Source organism: Chiroxiphia lanceolata, chromosome 30 (assembly GCF_009829145.1).
Source record: "Chiroxiphia lanceolata isolate bChiLan1 chromosome 30, bChiLan1.pri, whole genome shotgun sequence".
Taxonomy (NCBI): Eukaryota; Metazoa; Chordata; class Aves; order Passeriformes; family Pipridae; genus Chiroxiphia; species Chiroxiphia lanceolata.
The window spans coordinates 1233561-1258479 of record NC_045666.1 but is presented as its reverse complement, the minus strand read 5'-3'; the positions used below and the strand labels follow the sequence as shown (position 1 = coordinate 1258479).

The following is a 24919-nucleotide window of genomic DNA, read 5'->3' as shown; positions in this document are numbered from 1 at the left end:
CGCCCCCCGCCCTGCCTTGCCCTGTGCCCCCCCTCCCCTCGCCCCCCCCCCCCCCGCAGCCGAGGCAGGCAGCTGCCTGCAGGACGGGCAGCGCTACAGCGACAAGGACGTGTGGAAGCCGGAGCCGTGCCGGATCTGCGTGTGCGACACGGGCACCGTCCTGTGCGACGAGATCATCTGCGAGGAGCTGCGCGACTGCCCCAGCCCCGAAATCCCCTTCGGAGAGTGCTGCCCCATCTGCCCCACTGACCAGCCCAGCGGTTGGACTTTATTTCTGCTTTACCGATATATATATTTTATAGAGCATATTTTATATATATTTTGTACATATGTGTATATATGTGTGTATATATATGTATATGTGTATATATGTATATATGTGTATGTATATATATATATGTATATATGTATATATGTATATATATGTATATATATGTATGTGTATATATATATGTCATATATCATATCATATATACATATATACATGTATATATATGTATCATATATACATATATACATGTATATATATGTATATGTGTATATATGTATATGTATATATGTGTATAGATATGTATATATGTATACATATCCCCTTGTCGTTAATAAATAAATAAAAACAAATAAATAAATTTATTTATTTATTAACGACAAGGGGATATATGTATAGACATGCATATATACGTATATATACATGTATACATATATATATCCCCTTGTCATTAATGAATAAATATAAATGAGTAAATAAATGTATTTATTAACAAGGGGGGATATATATATATGTGTGTGTGTGTGTGTATATCCCCTTGTCATTAATAAATAAATAAATAAATATAAATGAATAAATAAATGTTTTTATTAACAACAAGGGGAGATAGATATAGATATATATATACATATACGTGTGTATATACCCCCTTGTAGTTAATAAATAAATAAATATAACTAACTAACTAAATAAATTTATTTAGTAATGACAAGGGGATATATATACACACATACATACACATATATACATATATATATACATATATATATGTGTGTATATACCCCCTTGTCATTAATAAATAAATTAAAAAAGGAATTAATAAATAAATTTATTAATGACAAGGGGATATATATACACACATATGTTCATATATATACACATATATATGTGTGTATATCCCTTTGTCATTAATAAATAAATAAAAAATAAATTAATAAATAAATGTATTTATTAATGACAGGGGGATATATAGATATATATAGATATATAGATATATATACATATATATATATTTATATATCCCCTCATCATTAATAAATAAGTTACTCACCCACCCAGCCATGGATGGGCCCAGGAAGGGGGAACATCCATGGGGGAAAAATGCAGGGAAAAGGCAACTTGATGCCCCCCCCAATCCCAACCCCCTTCGAGAGGGTTAAAAAAAAAAATCACCCCGAGCAGTGGGGCAAAAAAAAATCCTTTTTTATCCCAAAGCCTGCAGGGGTTTGGGGTGGGGAAAGGGGTCAAGTGGGTTTTTTTGTGTTTTCTTGTAAGGGGTGGATTTTGGGGGGGAAAAAGGGGTAAAGTGTTTTTTTAGTGTTTTTTGTAAGGGGTGGATTTTTGGAGGGAAAAGGGGTAAGGGTTTTTTTTTTTTTTCTAGTGTTTTTTTGGGAAAGGGGTAAAGTGTTTTTTAGTGGTTTTTGTGAGGGGTGTGTTTTTTTCTGGGAAAGGTGCGAGGTGATTTTTTTAGTGGTTTTTTTGTAAGGGGTAGTTTTTTGGGGGGAAAAGAGGTAAAGTGGGTTTTTAGCATTTTTTTTAAGGAGTGGGTTTTCGGGGGAACAAGGGGTAAGGAGGTTTTTTTGTTGTTTTCTTTTTAAAGGGTGGATTTTTGGGGAAAAAGGATAAAGTGGTTTTTTAGTGTTCTCTGTGAGGGGTGTGGTTTTTTCTGGGAAAGGTGTAAGGTGGTTTTTTTAGTGGATGGGTTTTTTTGGGGGGGAAAAGGGGGCAAGGAGGTTTATTTGGTGGCTTTTGTAAGGGTTGGGGTTTTTTTGGGTGAGGGTTTTTTGGGTGTGGGGTGCAGGGGGCGATGCTGGGGAGGGGGTGGAGGGGATAACTTTGGGCATCCTGGAGCTTCCAAAGGCTGTTCCCCACCCCAAAAACTCACAGAAAACCTCCCCCCTCCAAAAAGATTCACGACCCCAAACCCCCCAAACCTCCCCCAAAACCAGAAGTTGCCTTTTTTTTAACCCTTCCCCGCCCCAGCTGGAGGGGTGGGAAGGGTTGAACCCCCCCTCACCCCCAAAAAAAACCCCCTCAGAGCCCCCCTCCCGCGTGCTGGCCCCGCTTCAACCCCAAAACACGCCCTGCCAGCGCTTCGGGGGAGCCCCCTGGGCCCCCCTTTTGGCCCCACAGCCCCCCCCAAGGAGCACCAGCACACCCCCCCCCCCGGGGATGGAGAAGTCTCGTGTCCCCCCCACCCCCCCCAGCCCCAAAAACCCCCAACATTAATTTCTCTTTATTTCTTCGTTTTCCCCACAGGGCAGCCCGGCCCCAAGGTGAGGAAATCCCGGGGGGGTTCGCCCCAAAATTCGGGGGAGGGTCGAGGCACAGGGGGTCTGGGTGGGGTGAGCCCCTCTGGGGGGGGTTGTCACCTCCCCGGGGGGGGTTTGTCACCCCTCGGAGAGGGGGGGTCTTCACCTCCTGGGAGGGGGGGGTTGTTACCCCCCTTTGGGGGGAGTTGTGGGGTGGAGAGAGGGATTTTGGAGGGGGGGTCTTGTCTCACCCCCTGCTTTGCCTTGCAGGGGCAGAAGGGTGAACCCGGTGACATTAAAGATGTAAGTGTTGGGGGGACCCCCGAAACTGGGGAGGGAGGGGAGGGGAGGGGAAGGGGAGGGTCTCGTGTCTCACCCCAACCTTGTGTCCCCCCCCTTCCCACAGGTCGTAGGACCCCGAGGGCCTCCGGGACCGCAGGTGGGAGCGTTTCCCGCATTGCTGGAATATTTGTGGGGCTGGGGAGGGTTGGGGGATTGGAGGAGGGGGCGTGGGGGCAGATCTGACCCCCCTCCTCCTCCTCCTCCTCTTCCTCCTCCTCCTCCTCCTCCTCCTCCCCCAGGGCCCGGCAGGCGAGCAGGGACAACGAGGGGACCGCGGCGAGAAGGGGGAGAAGGTGAGAGTGTCCCCCCACCCCCAGCAGCACCCCCACCCCACCCCCCCGGCAGCGATGGGGGGCTGCAGAGAACTGTCCCCCTGTCCCACTCACCGCATGGATGACACACACACACACCCCCCTTTTATCCCCCCCAGGGTGCTCCCGGTCCCCGGGGCAGGGATGGAGAGCCCGGCACCCCCGGCAATCCCGGCCCCCCTGGCCCCCCCGGCCCTCCCGGCCCCGCCGGGCTCGGTGGGGTGAGTATGGAGGGGTTTTTGGGGCGGGAGGAGGGGATTTTGGGGGTTCCCGGCGCGCTCAGCCCCCCTCCCCTCCCGCAGAACTTCGCGGCGCAGATGGCGGGGGGCTTCGACGAGAAGGCTGGAGGGGCTCAGCTGGGCGTCATGCAGGGACCCATGGTAAGGCCCCCCCGGGGCCACAGGACCCCCCCAAAACCCCCCTGCACCCCCTCACACACACGGACCCGCATCACCGATGGTGGGGACCACCCCCAGTTTGAGGGGTCACCCTGCTGTGGCAGGTGACGGGGGTTGCCCCCCCCCCTCCTCTGTGACACTGTTTTTTCTCCCCCCCAACCCCCCAGGGCCCTATGGGACCCCGTGGCCCCCCCGGACCCTCCGGCTCTCCCGTAAGTAACCCCCTCCCCACCGGGTTTTGGGGTCTCTGGGTGGGCACCCCGCCCCCCCACCCCCTCCCACCGATGTCACCATCTCTTCCCTCCCCCCCCCCCGCTGATGCCACCGTCTCTTCCAGGGTCCCCAAGGATTTCAAGGCAACCCCGGTGAGCCCGGCGAGCCCGGCGCTGCTGTGAGTGCCCCCATCACCCCCCCCCTTCCCCCCAGGGACCTGCCACCCCCCAACTGCCACTCACCCGCTGCCTCTCTGTCCCCTTTAGGGTCCCATGGGTCCCCGGGGGCCACCAGGACCTCCCGGAAAACCCGGAGACGACGTGAGTGCTTTGCTGCCCCCGGCAAACCCCGGCTGAGAACGGGAAGCTCGTTGCAGCAGTGGCCATAAAAGGTGGGTTTTATTCCCCTCAAATCTCGTTTCCCTGCAGGGTGAGACCGGCAAACCCGGCAAATCTGGCGAGCGTGGCCCCCCCGGCCCCCAGGTGAGTCTGGACCCGGCCCCCCTGGGACAGGGACACCCCGTGTGTTCCCCCCTGGGACAGGGACACCCCGTGTGTCCCCCCCGGGACAGGGACCCCCCGTGTGTCCCCCCCTTCACCCTCAACTCGTTTCCTCTCTCAGGGCGCTCGTGGCTTCCCCGGGACCCCTGGGCTCCCTGGAGTGAAGGGCCACCGGGTGAGTGAGTGTCCCCCCCTTGGGCCCCCAGTGCCCCCCTCACCCGGGGGCACAGAGGGTGACCCCCCCTTTCCGTGTGCCCAGGGATACCCCGGCTTGGACGGCGCCAAAGGAGAGGCGGGAGCTCCTGGAGCCAAGGTGGGTGTGGGGCGACCACTCCTGTGGTGTTGGGGCTGGGCAGGTGACCAGCCAGGTGACCGGCCAGGTGACCAGCCAGGTGACCGGCCAGGTGGCCGGCCAGGTGACCAGCCAGGTGACCATCCCAGTGGCATCGGGGCCAGCCAGGTGACCATCCTGGTGACCATCCCTGTGGTGTTGGGGCTGGGCAGGTGACCGGCCAGGTGACCGTCCCAGTGGCATCGGGGCTGGCCAGGTGACCGTCCTGGTGACCATCGTTGTGGTGTTGGGGCTGATGGAGTGACCATCCCCATGGCACTGGGACTGAGGGAGTGACCATCCCCATGGCATCAGGGCTGGCCAGGTGACCATCCTGGTGACCATCCCAGTGGCATGCGGGTGACCATCCTGGTGACCATCCCAGTGGTGTAGGGGCTGATGGAGTGACCATCCCACTAACTTGATGGAGTGACCATCCCCTTGGCACTGGAGCTGAGGGAGTGACCATCCTAGTGATATTGGGGCTGATGGAATGACCATCCCCATGGCTGAGGGAGTGACCATCCCCATGGCACTAGGACTGATGGAGTGACCATCCCAGTGATATTGGGGCTGATGAAATGACCATCCCCATGGCTGAGGGAGTGACCATCCCCATGGCACTGGGACTGATGGAGTGACCGTCCCAGTGATATTGGGGCTGATGGAGTGAACATCCCAGTGGCTGATGGAGTGACCATCCCCATGGCACTGGAGCTGATGGAGTGACCATCCCTGTGCTGTTGGTGCTGATGGAGTGACCATCCCTGTGGCCTCAGGGCCGATGCAGTGCCCATCCCCTCGGTCACCCCCGGTGCTCACCCCCTCTGTCCCTCCCCGCAGGGCGAATCCGGCTCCCCCGGCGAGAACGGCTCCCCCGGCCCCATGGTGAGTCCTCGGGCTGCACAAGGGGGAAACTGAGGCACGAGGGGGGTGGAAACTGGGGGGGGGTGGCACAGCCCCCCCGAGCCTGACCAGCCCCCGTGTCCCCCCAGGGTCCCCGCGGGCTGCCCGGAGAGAGAGGACGTCCCGGCCCCTCCGGTGCCGCCGTGAGTGTGACGCTGCCCGTGCCCCTGGTGGCACCTCGGTGGCACCCTGGTGACACCCCGATGTCCCCCCCGGCGGCAGGGGGGTCCCCCCGCGGTACCCCCCGTGCCTCACACCACCCCCATCTGCCCCCAGGGCGCTCGTGGCAACGACGGTCTCCCCGGTCCTGCTGGACCCCCTGTAAGTCAAGGGCTGCTCGGGCCCTCCCCGGACCCCGTGTCACCCCACGGGGGGCACAGTGGGGTCCCCCAGGCTCCCCCAAAGCCTGGGCAGACCCTCACACTCCTCTCGCTCCCAGGGACCCGTCGGCCCAGCCGGAGCTCCCGGCTTTCCTGGTGCCCCCGGCTCGAAGGTAACGGGGACGGGGCTGACCCCGGGGATGGAGTGGGGGAGAAACTCGAGGCACAGCACCCGCTGTGACCCCTCACCCCCTCATTCCTCCCCCCAGTGACCCCTCACCCCCTCGTTCCTCCCCCCAGGGTGAAGCTGGTCCCACCGGGGCCCGAGGTCCCGAGGGTGCCCAGGGCCCTCGCGGCGAATCCGGCACCCCCGGCTCCCCCGGCCCCGCCGGTGCCCCCGTAAGTGCCACACGTCCCACGTCCCCTCCCCGGTGGCTTCGTCCCGGCGTTGTCCCCTGACCCGGGAGCTGTCCCTGGAAGGGGATTCGGGGGAACTGAGGCACGAGGAGCTCAGTGGTGTCTCCTTTTAGGGTAACCCGGGCACCGATGGCATCCCCGGAGCCAAGGGCTCGGCGGTGAGCGGGGTTTGGGGACAGGGGTGGGGAGGGGGGGGGGTGTTCAGAGACCCCCGGAGAGGTGCAGGGTGAGGAGGGGCTGCTGAGGGTTTGGGGATTTGGGGCTGGGATCTGGGGGACATGAGGGATTTGGGGTCATGGGGCACCTACGGGTGCAAGAGTTCACTGGGGGACGGGGAGAAACTGGGAGGGGGGCTGGGGGGTGCTGGGGGCTGAAGGACACTGGGGGGACACTGGGGGGCACTGGGGGATGTGGAGATGTTGGGGGACACTGGAGGGATGCTGGGGGACATGGGGGGACACTGGAGGACACTGAGGGGACGTGGGGATGCTGGGTGGCACTGGGGAGAATGCTGGGAGACACTGGGGGACGTGGGGATGCTGGGGGACACTGGGAAGATGCTGGGGGACACTGGAGGATGCTGAGGGACACTGGAGGACACTGGGGAAATGCTGCGGGACACTGGGGGACATGGGGATGTTGGGAGACACTGGGGGACACAGGGACAGTGTGGGATGTGACTGCTGGGGGACAGGAGGACGTTGGCAGGGGTGGGGACACTGGGGACACTGGGGAGGTGGGAAGGGACGGGGGGACAGGGGGTCGTGGGGGGACACTGGGGAGGGACAGGGGAAGGACAGGGAGGACAGGGGACCGTGGGGGGACACTGGAGACACTGGGGAGGGAAAGAGGAGGATGGGGAGGACAGGGGACCGTGGGGGGACACTGGGGGCACTGGGGAGGGACAGGGAGAGGACGAAGAGGACGGGGAGCTGTGGGAGGGCACTGGGAAGGGACAGGGGGAGGACGGGGAGGACAGGGAGCCATGGGAGGACACTGGGGACACTGGGGAGGGAAAGAGGAGGATGGGGAGGACAGGGGGCTGTGGGGGGACACTGGGGACACTGGGGAGGGGACAGGGGAAGGGTGGGGAGGACAAGGACCGCAGGGGGACACAGCCGTGCCCCCTGACAATGCCTGGTGCCCTCAGGGTGCCCCGGGCATTGCTGGCGCTCCAGGTTTCCCCGGCCCCCGCGGCCCCCCCGGCCCTCAAGGAGCCACCGGCCCCCTGGGCCCCAAGGGACAGACGGTGAGACAGAGACCCTCTGGGTTTTGACCATTTCCTTCCTGGTCTTTTGCCCCTTTTCCCCATTATTTTCCTGGTTCTCCTCATTTTCCCCCATTTTCTCCCCTTTAATCCACATTTCCCCCTCTTTTTCCCTCTTTTATTTCCATTCTCCCCCTTGCTTTTTCCCCTTCCACCACTTTTTTTCCCTATTTCCCCCTCTTTTGTTCCCACTTCTCCCCTTTTCCCTTTTCCTCCCTTTTCCCCCATTTTCCCACTTTTTTCCCCTTTCCCTCCATTTTCCCCCTTTTTTCCTATTCCACTTCCCTCTCCTTTTCCCCTTTTATTCCCATTTCCCCTCCTTTTTTCCCTTTCTGCCCCTTTTTCCCATTTCCCATTTTCCCACAGGTGGGATGGGATGGGGATGGGAACAGGTGAGAGGACTGGGATGAAGATGGAGATGAGGAAAGGGATGTGAACAAGGCCTAGAGAACACACCAGGGATGGGGAGAGGAACTGGAAAACACACCAGGGAGGAGGACAGGAGCTGGAGAATGGGGACAGGAGCTGGAAAACACACCAGGGATGGAGGACAGGAGCTGGATTCCCCAGCAAGGATGGAGGATAGGAGCTGGAGAATGGAGACAGGAGCTTGAGAATGGAGATAGGAGCTGGATTCCACAGCAGGGATGGAGACAGGACCTGGATTACACACCATGGATGGAGGACAGGAGCTGGAGAATGGAGGCAGGAGCTGGAGAACACAGGGATGGGGACAGGACCTGGATTCCAGAGCAGGGATGAAGGACAGGAGCTGGAGAACACAGGGATGAAGGACAGGACCTGGATTCCAGAGCAGGGATGGAGGACAGGAGCTGGAGAACACAGGGATGAAGGACAGGAGCTGGATTCCAGAGCAGGGATGGAGGACAGGAGCTGGAGAACACAGGGATGAAGGACAGGAGCTCGAGAACACACCAGGGATGGGGACAGGAGCTGGATTCCAGAGCAGGGATGGAGGATAGGACCTGGAGAACAACCAGGGGACAGGAGCTGGATTCCACAGCAGGGACAGGGACACTGACACTTTGTCCAAACCCCCTCTCTCCGCAGGGAGAACCGGGAATCGCGGGCTTCAAAGGCGAGCAGGGACCCAAGGGTGAGACGGTGAGTCCGGGACCGAGGGGGGGCCGCAGCCGGGACCCCCCACCCCGGGCGGGGACCCCTCCCCGTCCCCATCCCCGTCCCCGCGGCGTCTCCTCGGCGTCTGCCGGGGCCTGTCCCCCTCGGGAGGCCCCTCGAGGGGCAGCGTCCCCCTCCCGCGGGGGGACAAAGGGCCGCTGTGTGCGCGCCCTGTCCCCCCCCGCGGGGACATTCCCCCCTCGCTTCATTAACCACCCTCAATGCCGGGGCTCCGCGGGGCCCCGGCGCCGCCGGGGCTGTGGGGGGCACGTCGGGGGGCTCCTACCCGGCTGGGGGGGGACGGCTATGGGGGGAGGAAGGCTCCTGGTGACCCCCTTTTCCCTCCTCTCCCTCCCCCCCCCGCAGGGCCCCGCGGGACCCCAAGGTGCCCCCGGGCCGGCGGGCGAGGAAGGCAAGAGAGGAGCCCGCGGCGAACCCGGCGCTGCCGGTCCTTTGGGACCCCCGGGAGAAAGGGTGAGTGTGTGTCCCCCCTATCCCGCCCCAAAACCTCCCCAAAAATCCTCCCCTGACTCCCATCCTCCTCTTCCTCCTCCTCCTCTTCCTCCACAGGGCGCTCCCGGCAACCGCGGCTTCCCGGGACAGGACGGGCTGGCCGGACCCAAGGTGGGGGGGTCGCGGTGAGGGGTGGAGAGGGTGACGGGGGGACAGGGGGGGTTTCTAGGGCCGGGACCACCCCCCTGGACCCCCGGAGTCACCCCCAACCCCTCGCAGGGCGCTCCGGGCGAGCGTGGCCCCGCTGGGCTGGCGGGTCCCAAAGGAGCCACCGGCGACCCCGGACGGCCCGGAGAGCCCGGACTGCCCGGAGCCAGGGTGAGAAACGGGGGTCCCACAGCGGGCGGGGGGCACTGGGGGGGGACAGGGGGGACAGGGGACAGTGGGGACAGTGGGGACGCCAGTGGGACCTGCTGGGTCAGCAAGGGGGGGCTTCGGGGTCAGTGAGGTGCTTTTGGGGTCAGTAAGGTGCTTTTGGGGTCAATAAGATGCTCCTAGGGTTAAGATGCTTCTAGGGTCAATGAGGTGCTTTTGGGGTCAGTGAGGTGCTTTTGGGGTCGATAAGGCACTTTTAGGGTCGATAAGGTGCTTTTAGGGTTAAGATGCTTCTGGGGTTAATGAGGTATTTTTGGGGTCAATGAGGTACTTCTGGGGTCAATGAGATGCTTCCGGGGTTGATAAGGTGCTTTTAGGGTCGATAAGGTACTTTTAGGGTTAAGAGTCAATCATGTGCTTTTGGGGTCAATAAGGTGCTTTTGGGGTTGCCTGAGGTGCTTCTGGGGTCAATTAGGTGCTTTTGGGGTCGATAAAGTGCCTTTGGGGTTAATAAGATACTTTTAGGGTTGTTTAAGGTGCTTTTGGGGTCAATGAGGTGCTTTTGGGGTTGTTAAGGTGCTTTTAGGGTTGTCTGAGGTGCTTTTGGGGTCAATGAGGTGATTTTAGGGTTGTTTAAGATGCTTTTGGGGTCAATGCAGTGCTTTTGGCCTCGGCCATGGCACTCTTTGGCATTAAGGTGTTTTCTGGGGTTGGGTCAGTCGCTCTCTGGTGCTAACCAAGAAATCCTTTGGGGTTAATTAAGATGCTCTTGGCTAATTAAGGCGCCTTCTGGGGTGACCAAAGCACATTTTGGGGCTAATTAAGACACTCTTCGCTAATTAAGGTGCCTTCTGGGGTGACCAAGGTGCATTTGGGGTTAAGACGCACTTGGGGTTCACAAAGATGCTCTTTGGTGTTGGATTCTTTTTGGGGTCGACCACTCTTTGGGGTTGGATCCTTTTTGGGGTTGGACACTCTTTGGGGTTGGATCCTTTTTGGGGTTGGATCCTTTTTGGGGTCAGATCCTTTTTGGGGTTGGGTGCTCTTTGGGGTCAGACACTCTTTGGGGTTGGACACTTTTTGGGGTTGGATCCTTTTTGGGGTCAGATCCTTTTTGGGGTTGGGTGCTCTTTGGGGTCGGATCCTTTTTGAGGTTGGATCCTTTTTGGGGATGGGTGCTCTTTGGGGTCGGGCGCTCTTTGGGGTCGGGCGCTCTTTGGGGTCGGGCGCTCTTTGGGGTGAGCAAAGACGCTCTCTGGGGCAGTGTGGGTTGGGCAGACCCTTGTACCCCCCCCATGAGGGGTGCCCAGCCCCCCCCAAGAGCTCCCCTGTCCCCTGCAGGGCCTCACAGGCCGCCCCGGTGACGCTGGTCCCCAAGGCAAAGTCGGCCCCACCGTAAGTGAAGCTGCACATGGGGGTGCTGGGGGGTGGGCAGGGGGCTGGGGGGGGGGGGGGTCTGGCACAAGCACCCCCTGACACCCCCTCCCCTCTCCTCCCCACAGGGTTCCCCTGGCGAGGACGGGCGCCCCGGCCCCCCTGGCCCGCAGGGTGCCCGTGGCCAGCCCGGTGTGATGGGATTCCCCGGTCCCAAAGGTGCCAACGTGAGTACTGAGACCTGTTCCCATCCAAAAATGAGCATTGCCACCTGTCCCCACCCAAAAATGAGCACTACCACCCCTTCCTCCCCAAAAATGAGTACTGTGACCCTTCCTCCCCAAAAATGAGTACTGTGACCCTTCCTCCCCAAAAATGAGCACTGCCACCTGTTCCCACCCAAAAATGAGCATTGCCATCCATTCCCACCCAAAAATGAACACTGTGACCCTTCCTCCCCAAAAATGAGCACTGCCACCTGTTCCCATCCAAAAATGAGTATTGCCACCCCTTCCTCCCCAAAAATGAGTACTGACACCTGTTCCCACCCAAAAATGAGCATTGCCATCCATTCCCACCCAAAAATGAGTACTGTGACCCTTCCTCCCCAAAAATGAGCACTGCCACCTGTTCCCACCCAAAAAATGAGTATTGCCACCCCTTCCTCCCCAAAAATGAGCATTGCCACCCCTTCCTCCCCAAAAATGAGCACTGTCACCCATTCCCACCCAAAAATGAGTACTGTCATCCATTCCCATCCAAAAATGAGCACTGCCATCCCTTCCTCCCCAAAAATGAGTATTGTCACCCATTCCCACCCAAAACTGAGCACTGCCACCCGTTCCCACCCAAAACCGGGGCCATGGGGGCACAGAGACCCCCTCGGTGCCACCTCTGCCTCTCCCTAGGGTGAGCCTGGCAAAGCCGGTGAGAAGGGACTGCCTGGTGCCCCCGGGCTGCGGGTGAGTTGTTTTCTCTCCCTCTCTCCCTCCCTCCCTCCCTCCCTCAATTTTGGGGGGCTGCAGCTCCCCGAGGCCCTTGTGGTGCCCCAGGGTGGGGGAAGCCGAGGCAGCAGCTCCGTGCCCGGAGCTCAGGGGGGGTTTTCCCTCCTCTGCAGGGGCTCCCTGGCAAGGACGGTGAGACAGGAGCTGCCGGACCCCCGGGACCCGCCGTGAGTGAAACGGGGGGAGGTCGGGGGCTGAACCCCACCCCTGAGCTGGGCAAAGGGCCCCCCCGGCTCTGCTGGGGGTGAAGCCTCTGCAGTCGCTACCCTTGGGGGTTTTGGGGCCCTCCACGACCCCAGCTCTGCCCAAAAGCTGGGGGTGGAGGAAGCCCCGACCCCGAGGGGTTTGGGGGTCCCTCAGCACCGTCCTTCCCGCAGGGCCCCGCGGGCGAGAGGGGAGAGCAGGGAGCCCCCGGACCCTCCGGCTTCCAGGTGAGCACGTGGGATGGGGGGGCTCTGGGGGGGGCTGAGGGTGGGGTGATGCTCGTGGGTGGCCCCGAGCCCCCCCGTCCCTGGTGGTCTCGCTGCCCACCCCGTGCTCACAGGGCTGCTCTCCCCTCCCAGGGGCTGCCCGGGCCACCAGGTCCCCCCGGAGAGAGCGGCAAACCCGGAGATCAGGTGAGACCCCCCCTTTTCCCTCCTCTCAGGCTGCAAAGGGGAGCAGTCAGAGCCCCCCCGGCACCCCCCAGGCCTGACCCCCAATGCTTGTTCCCCCCCCTCTTTCACAGGGTGTTCCTGGAGAAGCTGGAGCGCCCGGTCTTGTTGGTCCCAGAGTAAGTGCCAGACCCTCTCCTGGCTGGGGGGACTGGATCCATCCCGTGGGGGGCTTTGGGGGTCTCCAGGGGGTTGTCAGACCCTGGTTGCTCCCTTCCAACCCTGGGTGCATCCTCCCAGTGTGCCCCAGCATCCCCCCAGTGTCCCCCAACATCCCCATGTCCCCCAGCATCCCCCCAGTGTCCCCCAATATCCCCATGTCCCCCAGCATCCCCCAATGTCCCCTTGTCCCCCAGTGTCCCTCAGCATCTCCCTAATGTCCCCCAATGTCCCCCAACATCCCCATGTCCCCCAGTGTCCTTCAGCATCCCCTCGATGTCCACTAACATTCCCATGTCCCCCAGTGTCCCCCAACATTCCCATGTCCCCGCAGTGTCCCCCAATATTCCCCTAATGTCCCCCAGCACATCCATGTCCCCCAGTGCTCCCTGGCATCTCCCCAATGTTCCCCAACATCCCCCCAATGTCTCTCAGCAGCCCCCAGCACCCCCAGTGTCCCTCAGCATCCCCCCAATGTCCCACATGCCCATGTCCCCCAACATCCCCAGCATCCTCCAATGTCCCCCAACATCCCCATGTCCCCCATTGTCCCCCAATATCCCCCAATCTCCCCCAGCACATCCATGTCCCCCAGCACATCCATGTCCTCCAGCATCCTCAGCATCCCCCCAGTGCCCCCCAGCATTCCCCCAATGTCCCCTAGTGTCCCCCAACTTCCCCCCCAGTGTCCCCCAACATCCCCATGTCCCCCAACATCCCCCAACGTCCCCATGTCCCCCAGTGTCCCTCAGCATCTCCCCCATGTCTCTCAGTGTCCCCCAGCATCCCCCCACGTCCCCCAACATCCCCATGTCCCCCAATATCCCCCCAATGTCCCCCAGCACATCCATGTCCCCCAGCGTCCCCCAGCATCCCCCCAGTACCCCCCAACATCCCCCCCACGTCCCTTCCACGGCCTCTAGCTCCCCCCCATCCTGGTGGCCGGTCCCCCCGGGGGCACCGCGGGCTGATGACCTGCCCGCCCTCCCTCCGCGGGGGACAGCGCGTTATCACCTTTCTCCCTTCCCCTTCCTCACACCCTCCCACCGCCGGCAGGGCGAGCGCGGCTTCCCCGGCGAGCGCGGCTCTCCCGGTGCCCAAGGGCTGCAGGGACCCCGCGGGCTGCCCGGGACCCCCGGCACCGACGGGCCCAAGGTGGGTGACAGCGGGGACAGCGCCCGGTGCCGCCAGCAGGGCTGTGGCACCGGGGGAGGGGGGTGTCTGTCAGCTCAGGGCGGGCTCGGCACCCCAAAAACCGCCCCCTCCGCTCTGCTTTAGGGTGCCACCGGCCCCGCCGGCCCCAACGGCGCCCAGGGACCCCCCGGGCTGCAGGGGATGCCCGGGGAGAGAGGAGCGGCCGGAATCGCCGGTCCCAAGGGAGACAGGGTGAGTGGTGATGCCTAAAACGAGCTGAGGAAAAAAAAAACAAACTCCGAAGCAATTTAATCGGAGATAAGAAAAAAAGGATTTAATCAGGTTACAAGACCCTTGCCTCTCTGTTACGGATGTTACAGTTTATAATACTGCCTGGCCAATCCCAGATTTTTCCACCCCCTGGCTTTTGCCCTGGTCCACCCCTGGTCCTGCCCCTTGGGAATTAGGGCTGGGGTCTTTAAGACCCTTTTCTTCATCATCTTCATCATCTTCAGGGTACAGAGGGCACGTGGTCACCCCGCTCTTGACTGTGTTCTTGCAATTCAGGATTAGATATCCTCAAACAGGAGGATGTCTTAAGGAGAGACTAAACATTTCTGTTGGAATTCAGGGGTATTGATATGGGGAATCGGGGTAAAAGGGTTGTAGTTACCGTGCTAAGGGTAAGGGAATAAATGCTGCTGCTCCTAAAACCTACCTCTGCTATATAACTACTTATAAAAATTAGACAAAATCAAAAAAACCGGATGGACCTTAAGGCATCAGTGCTGGGTGCTGAGGGGTGTGATGAGTGCTGTCGGGTCTCAGCTCACCTCACCCTGTCCCCCCCGTGTCACCCCACAGGGAGACGTCGGCGAGAAGGGCCCCGAGGGAGCCCCCGGCAAGGACGGTGCCCGCGTGAGTGGGACGGGGTGGCGGTGGGACAGCGGTGGGACAGGGGTGGGACAGGGGTGGGACAGGGAGGTGGCTACTGGGGGACACTCACCCTCCTCTCCCTCCCCCCCGCAGGGCCTGACGGGTCCCATCGGCCCCCCCGGCCCCGCCGGCCCCAACGGCGAGAAGGTGAGAGAGCCCGGGCAGCCCCTCGGCTGCCCCCGAGCCCGGGAGACCCCGCCCGGACCCCCTCCAACTCTCCATCCTTTCTTTCCCAGGGTGAATCCGGCCCTCCCGGCCCCTCCGGCGCTGCCGGTGCCCGCGGTGCCCCCGTAAGTGCCACCCTGTCACAGCCCCCACGGCTGCTGGTCTTTGTCCCTCATTTACCCCCTCATCTACCCCCTCATTTACCCCACCATTTATCCCCTCATTTACCTCACCATTTACCCCCTCATTTACCCCATCATTTACCCCCTCATTTACCTCATTTACCCCCTCATTTACCCCCTCATTTACCCCACCATTTACCTCATTTACCCCACCATTTACCCCCTCATTTACCCCACCATTTACCCCACCATTTACCCCATCATTTACCCCCTCATTTACCTCATTTACCCCCTCATTTACCCCCTCATTTACCTCATTTACCCCACTATTTGCCCCCCTCATTTACCCCACCGTTTACCCCCCTCATTTACCCCCCTCATTTACCCCACCATTTACCCCTTCACTTACCCCCCTCATTTACCTCATTTACCCCATCATTTACCCCTATCATTTACCCCCTTTACCCCTCATTTACCCCCCTTTACCCCCTTTACCCCCTCATTTACCCCCCTCACTGACCTCCTCCCCCTCATCCACCTCCCATCTCTCCGCACAGGGGGAGCGTGGGGAGCCCGGAGCCCCCGGTCCCGCTGGATTTGCCGGACCCCCGGTGAGTATTTGGTCCCAATGCCCCAGTTTGGGTCCCAATACCCCAGTTTGGGTCCCAATACCCCAGTCTGGGTCCCGGTGCCCCAGTCTGGGTCCTGGTGCCCCCGGCTTCAGCTCCCCCCTCTGAGAGCAGCCCCTTCCCCCAGGGTGCCGACGGGCAACCGGGTGCCAAAGGCGAGCAGGGAGAGCCCGGGCAGAAGGGTGATGCCGGTACCCCTGGTCCCCAAGGCCCCTCTGGGGCCCCTGGCCCACAGGTGGGTACAGCCAGAGCCCCCCAAAATGGGGGAGAACCCCCCAGGGGTCCCTTTCCCCCGAAAATTTGGGGAACTGCCCGATGGGGGTGTTGTACCCCCCACCCCCTCCCGTGTCTCTCACTGGTTTTCCTCCTCTTCCCAGGGTCCAACTGGTGTAACTGGTCCCAAAGGAGCCCGGGGTGCTCAAGGACCCCCTGTGAGTATTGGGGGAAGGGAGGGGGGGTGCAGGGAAGGGGCTGGGAGGGGGGCTGAGCCACCTTCCTCCTCCTTCCCCAGGGAGCCACCGGATTCCCCGGAGCTGCCGGACGCGTCGGACCCCCCGGCCCTAACGTGAGTTGGGAGCAGCCAGGATCCAACTGGGGGGCAACTGGGGTCACTGGGGGGAAACTGGGTTCACTGGGGGGCAATTGGGATTGGTCAGGGGCAACTGGGTTCACTTGGGAGGAAACAGGGATCACTTGGCAACAGGGATCACTGGGGGGCAACAGGAATAACTTGGGAGCAGCTGGGATCACTTGGGGGCAACCTGGATCACTTGGGAGAAGCCAGGATCATTTTGGGGCAACTGGGATGGCTCAGGGGCAACTGGGATCACTCAAGGGCTACTGGGTTCACTTGGGAGGAAACAGGGATCAGTTGGCAACAGGCATCACTTGGGACAAGTGGGATCACTGGGGGGAAACAGGGATCACTTTGGAGCAGCCAGGATCACTGGGGACAACTGGGATCACTGGGGACAACTGGGATCACTCAGGGGCAACTGGGATGGCTCAGGAACAACTGGGATCACTGGGGACAACTGGGATCACTCAGGGGCAACTGGGATGGCTCAGGAACAACTGGGATCACTGGGGACAACTGGGATCACTCAGGGGCAACTGGGATGGCTCAGGAACAACTGGGATCACTGGGGACAACTGGGATCACTCAGGGGCAACTGGGATGGCTCAGGAACAACTGGGATCACTGGGGACAACTGGGATCACTCAGGGGCAACTGGGATGGCTCAGGAACAACTGGGATCACTGGGGGTAACAGGGCCCACTGGGAGGAAACGGGGATCACTTGGGAGCAGCCAGGACCACTTAGGGACAACCAGGATCATTTTGGGGCAACTGGGGTTGCTCAGAGGCAACTTTCCCAGGGCTCTCCAAGCCCAGGAGCCCCGCAGGATGTGGTTAAGGAAGGTGGAAAAGCCCCTTCTGTTGGCACTGAACCCCACCTTGTCCCCCCCAGGGTAACCCAGGCCCCCCCGGGCCCCCCGGCTCCGCTGGCAAGGACGGTCCCAAGGGTGCTCGAGGTGACGCCGGACCCCCGGGCCGTGCCGGGGACCCCGGGCTGCAGGGCCCCGCCGGCCCCCCCGGGGAGAAGGGAGAGCCCGGCGAGGACGGTCCCGCGGTACATTTGGGGGGACACCTCCCTTCCTGCCCATTCAGGGCCCTGCCACCACCCTCCTCACGGCTCTGACCCCCTGGCTCTGCCTCCCCCCAGGGTCCTGACGGGCCCCCGGGTCCCCAAGGTTTGGCGGGACAGCGCGGCATCGTCGGCCTCCCCGGGCAGCGCGGGGAGAGGGGCTTTCCCGGCCTGCCGGGGCCATCGGTGAGTGCTCAGCCCCGGGATCAGCCCCTGTGTCACCCCCAGTTGCCACCCTCACTGTCACCCCCTGTGTCACCCCCTGTGCACCCCCCGTGTCACCCCCTGTGCACCCCCAGTGTCACCCCCTGTGTCACCCCCCAGGTTCAGCCCCTCCATCCCCTGTGTCACTCCCTGTGTCACCCCCTGTGTCATCCCCTTCCACCTCCAGTATCACCCCCAGTCTCACCCCCAGTGTCACCCCCTGTGTCACCTCTAATTTCAGCCCCTTCCACCCCCACTGTCACCCCCAGTGTCAACCCCAGTGTCACCCCCTGTATCACCCCTGAGTTCAGCCCCTTCCACCCCCAGTGTCATCCCCTGTGTCACCCCCCAGGTTCAGCCCCTCCATCCTCTGTGTCACTCCCTGTGTCACCCCCTGTGTCATCCCCTTCCACCTCCAGTGTCACCCCCAGTGTCACCCCTGAGTTCAGCCCCTTCCACCCGCAGTGTCATCCCCAGTGTCATCCCCTTCCACCCCCAGTGTCACCCCCTGTGTCACCCTCTGTGTCACCTCCTGGGCTCAGTCCCTTCCATCCCCTGTGTCACCCCCTGTGTCATCCCCTTCCACTCCCAGTGTCACCCCCTGTGTCACCCCAGAGTTCAGCCCCTTCCATCCCCTGCATCACGCCCTGTGTCACCCCCTGTGTCACCCCTAATTTCAGCCCTGTGTCACCCCCTGTGTCACCCCCTGTGTCACCCCTAATTTCAGCCCCTTCCATCTCCTGTGTCACCCCGTGTCATCCCCTTCCACCCTCAGTGTCATCCCCTGTGTCGTTGTCACCCCTGAGTTCAGCCCCTTCCACCCCCTGTGTCACCCCCTGTGTCACCCCCTTCCTCCCCCCGTGTCACCCCCAGGCTCAGCCCCCTCCACCCGCTGTGCCCGATGGCAGCAGCCGCCTCCCCCCGGTAGCTGCTGGAGCTGCTCCTCTGGGGGCATTTCCCGGGGGAAGGGCTGTGCCGGGATCTCCCTCTCACGGATCTTGTCCTCCCTTCCCCGTTCCTCCAGGGCGAACCCGGCAAACAAGGAGCGCCCGGCTCTGCTGGCGACCGAGGCCCCCCCGGCCCCGTGGGTCCCCCCGGCCTGACGGGTCCCGCTGGAGAACCCGGCCGAGAGGTGGGTGGGGAGGGGGCACAGGGGGCAGCCCCCCAGCCCGGGTGACCCCCGTGCTGCCCCCCTCCCCTGCCCCGTGCCCCTGCCCATCACCGGCACGGGGCTCTGCCCTTGGATTTCAGCTGGGAGAGGGGAGTTTTCACCCAGCCGAGCCTTGATTCCTCCTCTTCTCCCAGGGAAATCCCGGCTCCGACGGGCCCCCGGGAAGAGACGGCGCGGCCGGAGTGAAGGTGAGTTTGCCGTGAATTCCCCCCCACGCCCCCCGTGCCCCCAGTCCCGCGGCTCTGACGCCGCTCCCGTGTCCCTGCGCAGGGCGACCGAGGCGAGACGGGGCCCGTGGGTGCCCCCGGTGCTCCCGGCGCTCCCGGCGCTCCCGGGCCCGTGGGTCCCACCGGCAAACAAGGAGACAGAGGCGAGACGGTGAGTGCTGGAATGGTGGGTCTGAGGGTTTTTTTTTGGGAGATGGGAACCATCCCGACTTAGGGAGTAATTGGGATGGGGGAGCCAGGCGGGTGCCTTTAGTGCCCAGCAGGGATTCAGGGGTGCTGTGAGCAGCTCCGAGCACCTTCCTCAGGATTCCTGAGTGCCCTGCTGGGGCTCTGCCTGGGGGGCTGTGAGCCCCAGGAGCTGGAGCAGGGCGTATTTCCACTTCCAAGGATCGTTTGGGTGTGATGCTCCAGCTGAGGGTGTTTAAAGACGCTGATTCCCAGCAGTGGGGCCACTTTGGACACCCCAAAGGCAGAGAGCACCCTCTTCCCCCAGCTTCTTCTGTTTCTGACCACCCTCTTTTCTCTCCCCAGGGTGCACAAGGTCCCATGGGTCCCTCTGGCCCTGCTGGCGCTCGGGGGATGCCGGTGAGTGACGCCGGGACAGCCGTAGGTCGTGTCGGGTGGGGGTCTGTCACCCTCAGCCTGACACGGCCCCACCCCTCCCCTTCCAGGGTCCCCAAGGGCCTCGTGGTGACAAGGGCGAGACAGGAGAGGCTGGAGAGAGAGGGCTGAAGGGTCACCGTGGCTTCACCGGGCTGCAGGGTCTCCCTGGCCCCCCCGTAAGTGCTGGTGTGGGGACCCCGGCTCCCCACAGCTCCCTGGAGCTGGATGTGGCCACGGGCAGAGCCCCGAGCCCGTGTGAAGGCTTTGCTGGGGCTGAGCACCCCCTGATGCCAGGCTTAACCATCACCCTCCATCCCTTCTCAGGGTCCTTCTGGAGACCAAGGTGCTGCTGGTCCTGCAGGTCCCTCTGGTCCCAGGGTAAGTCCTGGGGGGGAATGAGAGGAAAGGGAGTTTGGGGGGTTGAGAGGAAAAGGAATTTGGGGGGGGTGAGAGGAAAAGGAGGTACCTCTGTCCTCGAGCCCCTGCCTGGGTCAGCTGATGGCAGGAGTTGAGGGCTGCCCAGCACCTTCCCTGACCTCCCTTTTGGGGCTCTTTTAGGGTCCCCCCGGCCCCGTGGGCCCCTCTGGCAAGGACGGTTCCAATGGCATGCCCGGCCCCATCGGCCCCCCGGGGCCCCGCGGGCGGAGCGGAGAACCCGGCCCTGCGGTGAGTGACACCCCCCAGGATGGGCAGGGCGAGGGGAGGGGGGGTCCAGCTGCCAGGGCAGCCCCCCAGGATGGGATTGCATCTCCTTCCTCTCACAGGGTCCTCCTGGAAACCCGGGTCCCCCCGGCCCCCCCGGTCCCCCCGGCACCGGCATCGACATGTCGGCGTTCGCGGGGCTGGGCCAGCCCGAGAAGGGCCCCGACCCCATCCGGTACATGAGGGCGGACGAGGCCGCCGGGAGCCTGAGGCAGCACGACGTGGAGGTGGACGCCACGCTCAAGTCCCTCAACAACCAGATCGAGAGCATCCGCAGCCCCGAGGGCTCCAAGAAGAACCCGGCCAGGACCTGCCGCGACATCAAGCTCTGCCACCCCGAGTGGAAGAGCGGTGAGGGCTCCGCTCTGCGGGGACCAGGGACCTCCGGGAACAGCCTGGAGCTCTGTCAGGGGTGGGGTGGGGTGGGGTGGGTGTCAGGGAAAGGTTCTTCCCCCAGGGGGTGGTTGGCACTGAACAGGCTGCCCAGGGCAGTGGGCACGGCCCCAAGGAGGGTTTGGATGATCCTCTCCGGGACATGGGGTGACTCTATGCAGGCCTGTGCAGGGCTGAGGGTTGGACAGGATGGTCCTTGTGGGTCCCTTCCAACTCAGATTCTGGAATTCTAGAATGGCCTGGAGCTGTGCCAGGACAGGCTCAGGCTGGATCCCAGGGAAAGGTTCTTCCCCCGGAGGGTGGTTGGGCACTGCCCAGGCTCCCCAGGGCAGTGGGTGCAGCCCCAAGGCTGCCAGAGCTCCAGGAGGGTTTGGATGCTCCTCTGGGGCACAGGGTGGGATTTTGGGGTGTCCTGCGCAGGGCTGAGGGTTGGACTCGATGATCCCTTCCAGCTCAGCGTGCCCTGTGAAATGAAAAAGAGCTTCCTCCTCCTCCTCCCCCATCCCTCTCCCTCAGCCTCTCACACCCAGCAAGGCCAAGTGGGGAGCTCCAACCCCCAAACCCTCACCCTACCCTTTACCCTCCCTGCAGGAGACTATTGGATCGACCCCAACCAGGGCTGCACCTTGGACGCCATCAAAGTCTTCTGCAACATGGAGACAGGCGAGACCTGCGTGTACCCCAACCCCAGCAGCATCCCCAGGAAGAACTGGTGGACCAGCAAGGCCAAAGAGAAGAAGCACGTCTGGTTTGCAGAGACCATCAACGGCGGTTTCCACGTGAGCGTCCCCCCCGGGGCTGGGGGTGGAAGTGGAGTAGGGGGGTGGAGGTTGAGCAGGGGGATGGAGGTTGAACAGTGGGGTGGAGGTTGAGCAGGGGGATGGAGGTTGAGCAGGGGGGTGGAGGTTGAGCAGGGGGGTGGAGGTTGAACAGTGGGGTGGAGGTTGAGCAGGGGGGTGGAGGTTGAGCAGGGGGGTGGAGGTTGAACAGTGGGGTGGAGGTTGAGCAGGGGGATGGAGGTTGAGCAGGGGGATGGAGGTCGAGCAGGGGGATGGAGGTTGAGCAGGGGGATGGAGGTGGAGCAGGGGGATGGAGGTTGAGCAGGGGGATGGAGGTTGAGGAGGGGGATGGAGGTCGAGCAGGGGGATGGAGGTTGAACAGTGGGGTGGAGGTTGAGCAGGGGGATGGAGGTGGAGCAGGGGGATGGAGGTTGAGCAGGGGGATGGAGGTCGAGCAGGGGGATGGAGGTCGAGCAGGGGGATGGAGGTTGAGCAGGGGGGTGGAGGTTGAGCAGGGGGATGGAGGTTGAGCAGTGGGGTGGAGATGGAGCAGGGGGATGGAGGTTGAGCAGGGGGATGGAGGTTGAGGAGGGGGATGGAGGTTGAACAGTGGGGTGGAGATGGAGCAGGGGGATGGAGGTTGAGCAGGGGGATGGAGGTTGAGGAGGGGGATGGAGGTTGAACAGTGGGGTGGAGATGGAGCAGGGGGATGGAGGTTGAGCAGGGGGGTGGAGGTTGAGCAGGGGGATGGAGGTTGAGCAGGGGGATGGAGGTTGAGCAGGGGGATGGAGGTTGAGCAGGGGGGTGGAGGTGGAGCAGGGGGATGGAGGTTGAGCAGGGGGATGGAGGTTGAGGAGGGGGATGGAGGTTGAACAGTGGGGTGGAGATGGAGCAGGGGGATGGAGGTGGAGCAGGGGGATGGAGGTCGAGCAGGGGGATGGAGGTCGAGTAGGGGGATGGAGGTGGAGCAGGGGGGAGCGTTGGGTGCCCAGTTGGAGGGTCGGGGTGTCCTTCCTTGGGGTGAAGCTGGCGGGTGTCACACAAGGTACTGGCTGACCCAGAGCGTCGCGTTGAAAGCTTGGGGTGGGGGCAGTTGGGATGGGATGTCTGCAGCCACCCGGGGAGGCAAATTACAGGAGACCCCTCGAAACAGCGCTGTTGCAACACCCTCAAGGGCTCCAATGTCCCTTCTCCCTCCCTCCAGTTCAGCTACGGTGACGAAGACCTGGCCCCCAACACCGCCAACATCCAGATGACCTTCCTGCGCCTCCTGTCCACCGAGGGCTCCCAGAACGTCACCTACCACTGCAAGAACAGCGTGGCCTACATGGACGAGGACGCGGGCAACCTGAAGAAAGCCCTGCTCATCCAGGGCTCCAACGACGTGGAGATCCGCGCCGAGGGCAACAGCAGGTTCACCTACAGCGTCCTGGAGGACGGATGCACGGTGAGCCCGCGCCAGGGCCGGGGTGGGAGCGCGAGGCTCAGACAGAGGTGGTAGAAAGCAAAGCCTCACCGGTGAGTCTCGAGGCACAGGCAGGAATCCCTTCTCAGGGAGGGGTCTCGGTGCAGCTAAACCCAGCCTTAGCCTGGGATCGTGTGAGTGGTTTAAATTGAAGGAGTTACAGAGGTTGTGGTGGAGCTGCTTTTGTCCCACAGGTTTTAAGGTGTTTTTTTTTTTCCTAAAAATGAGTGATTTGTTTTATACGAATGGTCAGACAAAAGATCTCAGTCAGAACTATTCACCACACAATATAAACACTAAAAATCTACTAGTAGAGTATAATACAGTATAATATAGTCCAGTATAATATAGAGTATAATATTATACTCTACTAGTAGAGTACAATATGAGGTACTACAGTGCACTGTAACAAAGCAATTGTTGAAGCAGTTATATTAAAGCTGGCAAAAAGAAATAATTATTAAGTAGAGATCTGACCCAGACCAAGGGAGATCTCTACTCTCAACCCCGAGGAGTGACCCTGGAGGGCATCCCCAGCCAAGGAACAAACCTCCACACGTCCACCCCAAAAGGGTTATGTCAGAGGAACCTGACTGGGGTTTTCTAGTATAAAGTGATTGACTGCCAGTCACACCTTTCCAGGCCAGCCACCAGCTTATCTGTCAAACCAGACTTCAAAAAGCAGGGTGTGTATTCACAGTGATGAGCCAGGACGGTTTTAGCATCATTAACACCAGGACAACACCCTGACTCCGACAGCTGGTTGGATTTTAGGTCTTCTCAGGGTGGGTCTATCCCACCACAAAGATGATGATGATGATGATGATAATGAGTTGGAGGGGGTCAACCTGGTGGTTTGAGGGGGGAGTTTGAGGGTGCCCAATAACACCTTTGCTCCGGGTTCCCCCAGAAACACACCGGCAAGTGGGGCAAGACGGTCATCGAGTACCGGTCGCAGAAGACCTCGCGCCTGCCCATCGTGGACATTGCACCTATGGACATTGGTGGAGCCGAGCAGGAGTTTGGCGTAGACATTGGCCCCGTCTGCTTCTTGTAAACAACAAACAAAACCACGAAAAGAGGATTGTTTTATTCGTGCGTTCGTTCGTCGGTTGCCGTTCGTTGTGGTGTTTTGTTTTGGGCTTTTTTTTTTTTTTTTTTTTTTTTTTTGGGGGGTGGGGTGGGGTTGTGTTTTGTTTCGTTCTGGGTTTTTTTTGTTGTTTTTGGTTTTGTTTTTTTTTTTTTTAAATCCAGCCCGACGCCATAAAACTGTAAAGAAAAAAAAAACGAAAAACAAAAAGAAGACCCAACAAACTGAACCCACCCCAAAGGAACCTGAGGAACTTCTCGATCTTTTCTCTCTCTCTCTCTCTCTCTCTCTCTCTCTCGTACGACTTCTGCACTGAAGGGCTGCAACGACCCCCCCTTGACTCACGCCCGTCCACCGGGGACCACCACCTCACGCCTGGGCAGGCTGCGAAATCAAACCAATATTTATTTATTCTCTTCCTGTAAGACCTATTTTTTGAAGGTCAGGTGGAGGTGGGAATGTAACCGACCCTTCCCTGCCGAAGGGATGTCGCCAATCCAGGTACCACGAATCCCCTCCCGTCCCCGTTTCCCCTCCGTGTATCACCAGCAGGAGTGTTTCAGTTGTATGATAACGACACAAAAGGAAAAAAAAAAAAAAAAAAAAAAAGCAAACAAAAAATGGTGCTATTCTTGTAAAACAAGTCTGTATTTTTTAACATCAGTTGATATATAAAAAAAAAAAAATTACAAAAAAAAAAAACAACTTTTGGTGGAAAGTACAAAGTGGAGCCGGGGTTTTGTTTTCGGTGTGTGTTTGCTGCGTCCAATCTCCTCCCTCCCCCTTTCTCAGCCGGGATAAAGGAAGGTCTGAAAGAACCATGAAATGGTTCAGGTGGGAAAAAAGAACCTTTAAGATCCTCATTCAATGCTCCAACTTTTCTGGGTTGGGGTTACTTCATACTAATGGGGGGGGGGGACCCAAAAAAAATAAAAATAAATCACCTAAAAAGCAAAAAAAAAAAAAAA

The 24919-nt window shown here is 60.1% G+C and overlaps 1 protein-coding gene across 1 annotated transcript in view; it reads left to right on the top strand.

Annotated features, from left to right (window-relative positions):
- COL2A1 (collagen type II alpha 1 chain) overlaps positions 1-24022 on the top strand; it is a 24677-nt gene extending 655 nt beyond the window's left edge. Inside the window, exons 2-54 of the mRNA XM_032713385.1 lie at positions 65-260; positions 2528-2544; positions 2791-2823; positions 2927-2959; positions 3102-3155; positions 3293-3394; positions 3476-3553; positions 3739-3783; positions 3909-3962; positions 4051-4104; positions 4213-4266; positions 4406-4459; positions 4544-4597; positions 5459-5503; positions 5611-5664; positions 5798-5842; positions 5961-6014; positions 6142-6240; positions 6372-6416; positions 7409-7507; positions 8597-8650; positions 9032-9139; positions 9236-9289; positions 9398-9496; positions 10835-10888; positions 10996-11094; positions 11776-11829; positions 11985-12038; positions 12249-12302; positions 12435-12488; positions 12599-12643; positions 13740-13838; positions 13962-14069; positions 14682-14735; positions 14847-14900; positions 14990-15043; positions 15598-15651; positions 15797-15904; positions 16047-16100; positions 16181-16234; positions 17141-17302; positions 17396-17503; positions 18546-18653; positions 18827-18880; positions 18963-19070; positions 19451-19504; positions 19591-19698; positions 19847-19900; positions 20081-20188; positions 20287-20575; positions 21209-21396; positions 22601-22843; positions 23772-24022. Coding sequence (XP_032569276.1) covers positions 65-260; positions 2528-2544; positions 2791-2823; positions 2927-2959; positions 3102-3155; positions 3293-3394; positions 3476-3553; positions 3739-3783; positions 3909-3962; positions 4051-4104; positions 4213-4266; positions 4406-4459; positions 4544-4597; positions 5459-5503; positions 5611-5664; positions 5798-5842; positions 5961-6014; positions 6142-6240; positions 6372-6416; positions 7409-7507; positions 8597-8650; positions 9032-9139; positions 9236-9289; positions 9398-9496; positions 10835-10888; positions 10996-11094; positions 11776-11829; positions 11985-12038; positions 12249-12302; positions 12435-12488; positions 12599-12643; positions 13740-13838; positions 13962-14069; positions 14682-14735; positions 14847-14900; positions 14990-15043; positions 15598-15651; positions 15797-15904; positions 16047-16100; positions 16181-16234; positions 17141-17302; positions 17396-17503; positions 18546-18653; positions 18827-18880; positions 18963-19070; positions 19451-19504; positions 19591-19698; positions 19847-19900; positions 20081-20188; positions 20287-20575; positions 21209-21396; positions 22601-22843; positions 23772-23918 — 4368 coding nt within the window. The 3' untranslated portion in view covers positions 23919-24022. The remainder of the gene's footprint in view (positions 1-64; positions 261-2527; positions 2545-2790; positions 2824-2926; positions 2960-3101; positions 3156-3292; positions 3395-3475; positions 3554-3738; positions 3784-3908; positions 3963-4050; positions 4105-4212; positions 4267-4405; positions 4460-4543; positions 4598-5458; positions 5504-5610; positions 5665-5797; positions 5843-5960; positions 6015-6141; positions 6241-6371; positions 6417-7408; positions 7508-8596; positions 8651-9031; positions 9140-9235; positions 9290-9397; positions 9497-10834; positions 10889-10995; positions 11095-11775; positions 11830-11984; positions 12039-12248; positions 12303-12434; positions 12489-12598; positions 12644-13739; positions 13839-13961; positions 14070-14681; positions 14736-14846; positions 14901-14989; positions 15044-15597; positions 15652-15796; positions 15905-16046; positions 16101-16180; positions 16235-17140; positions 17303-17395; positions 17504-18545; positions 18654-18826; positions 18881-18962; positions 19071-19450; positions 19505-19590; positions 19699-19846; positions 19901-20080; positions 20189-20286; positions 20576-21208; positions 21397-22600; positions 22844-23771) is intronic.
- Positions 24023-24919: the final 897 nt, after the last annotated feature.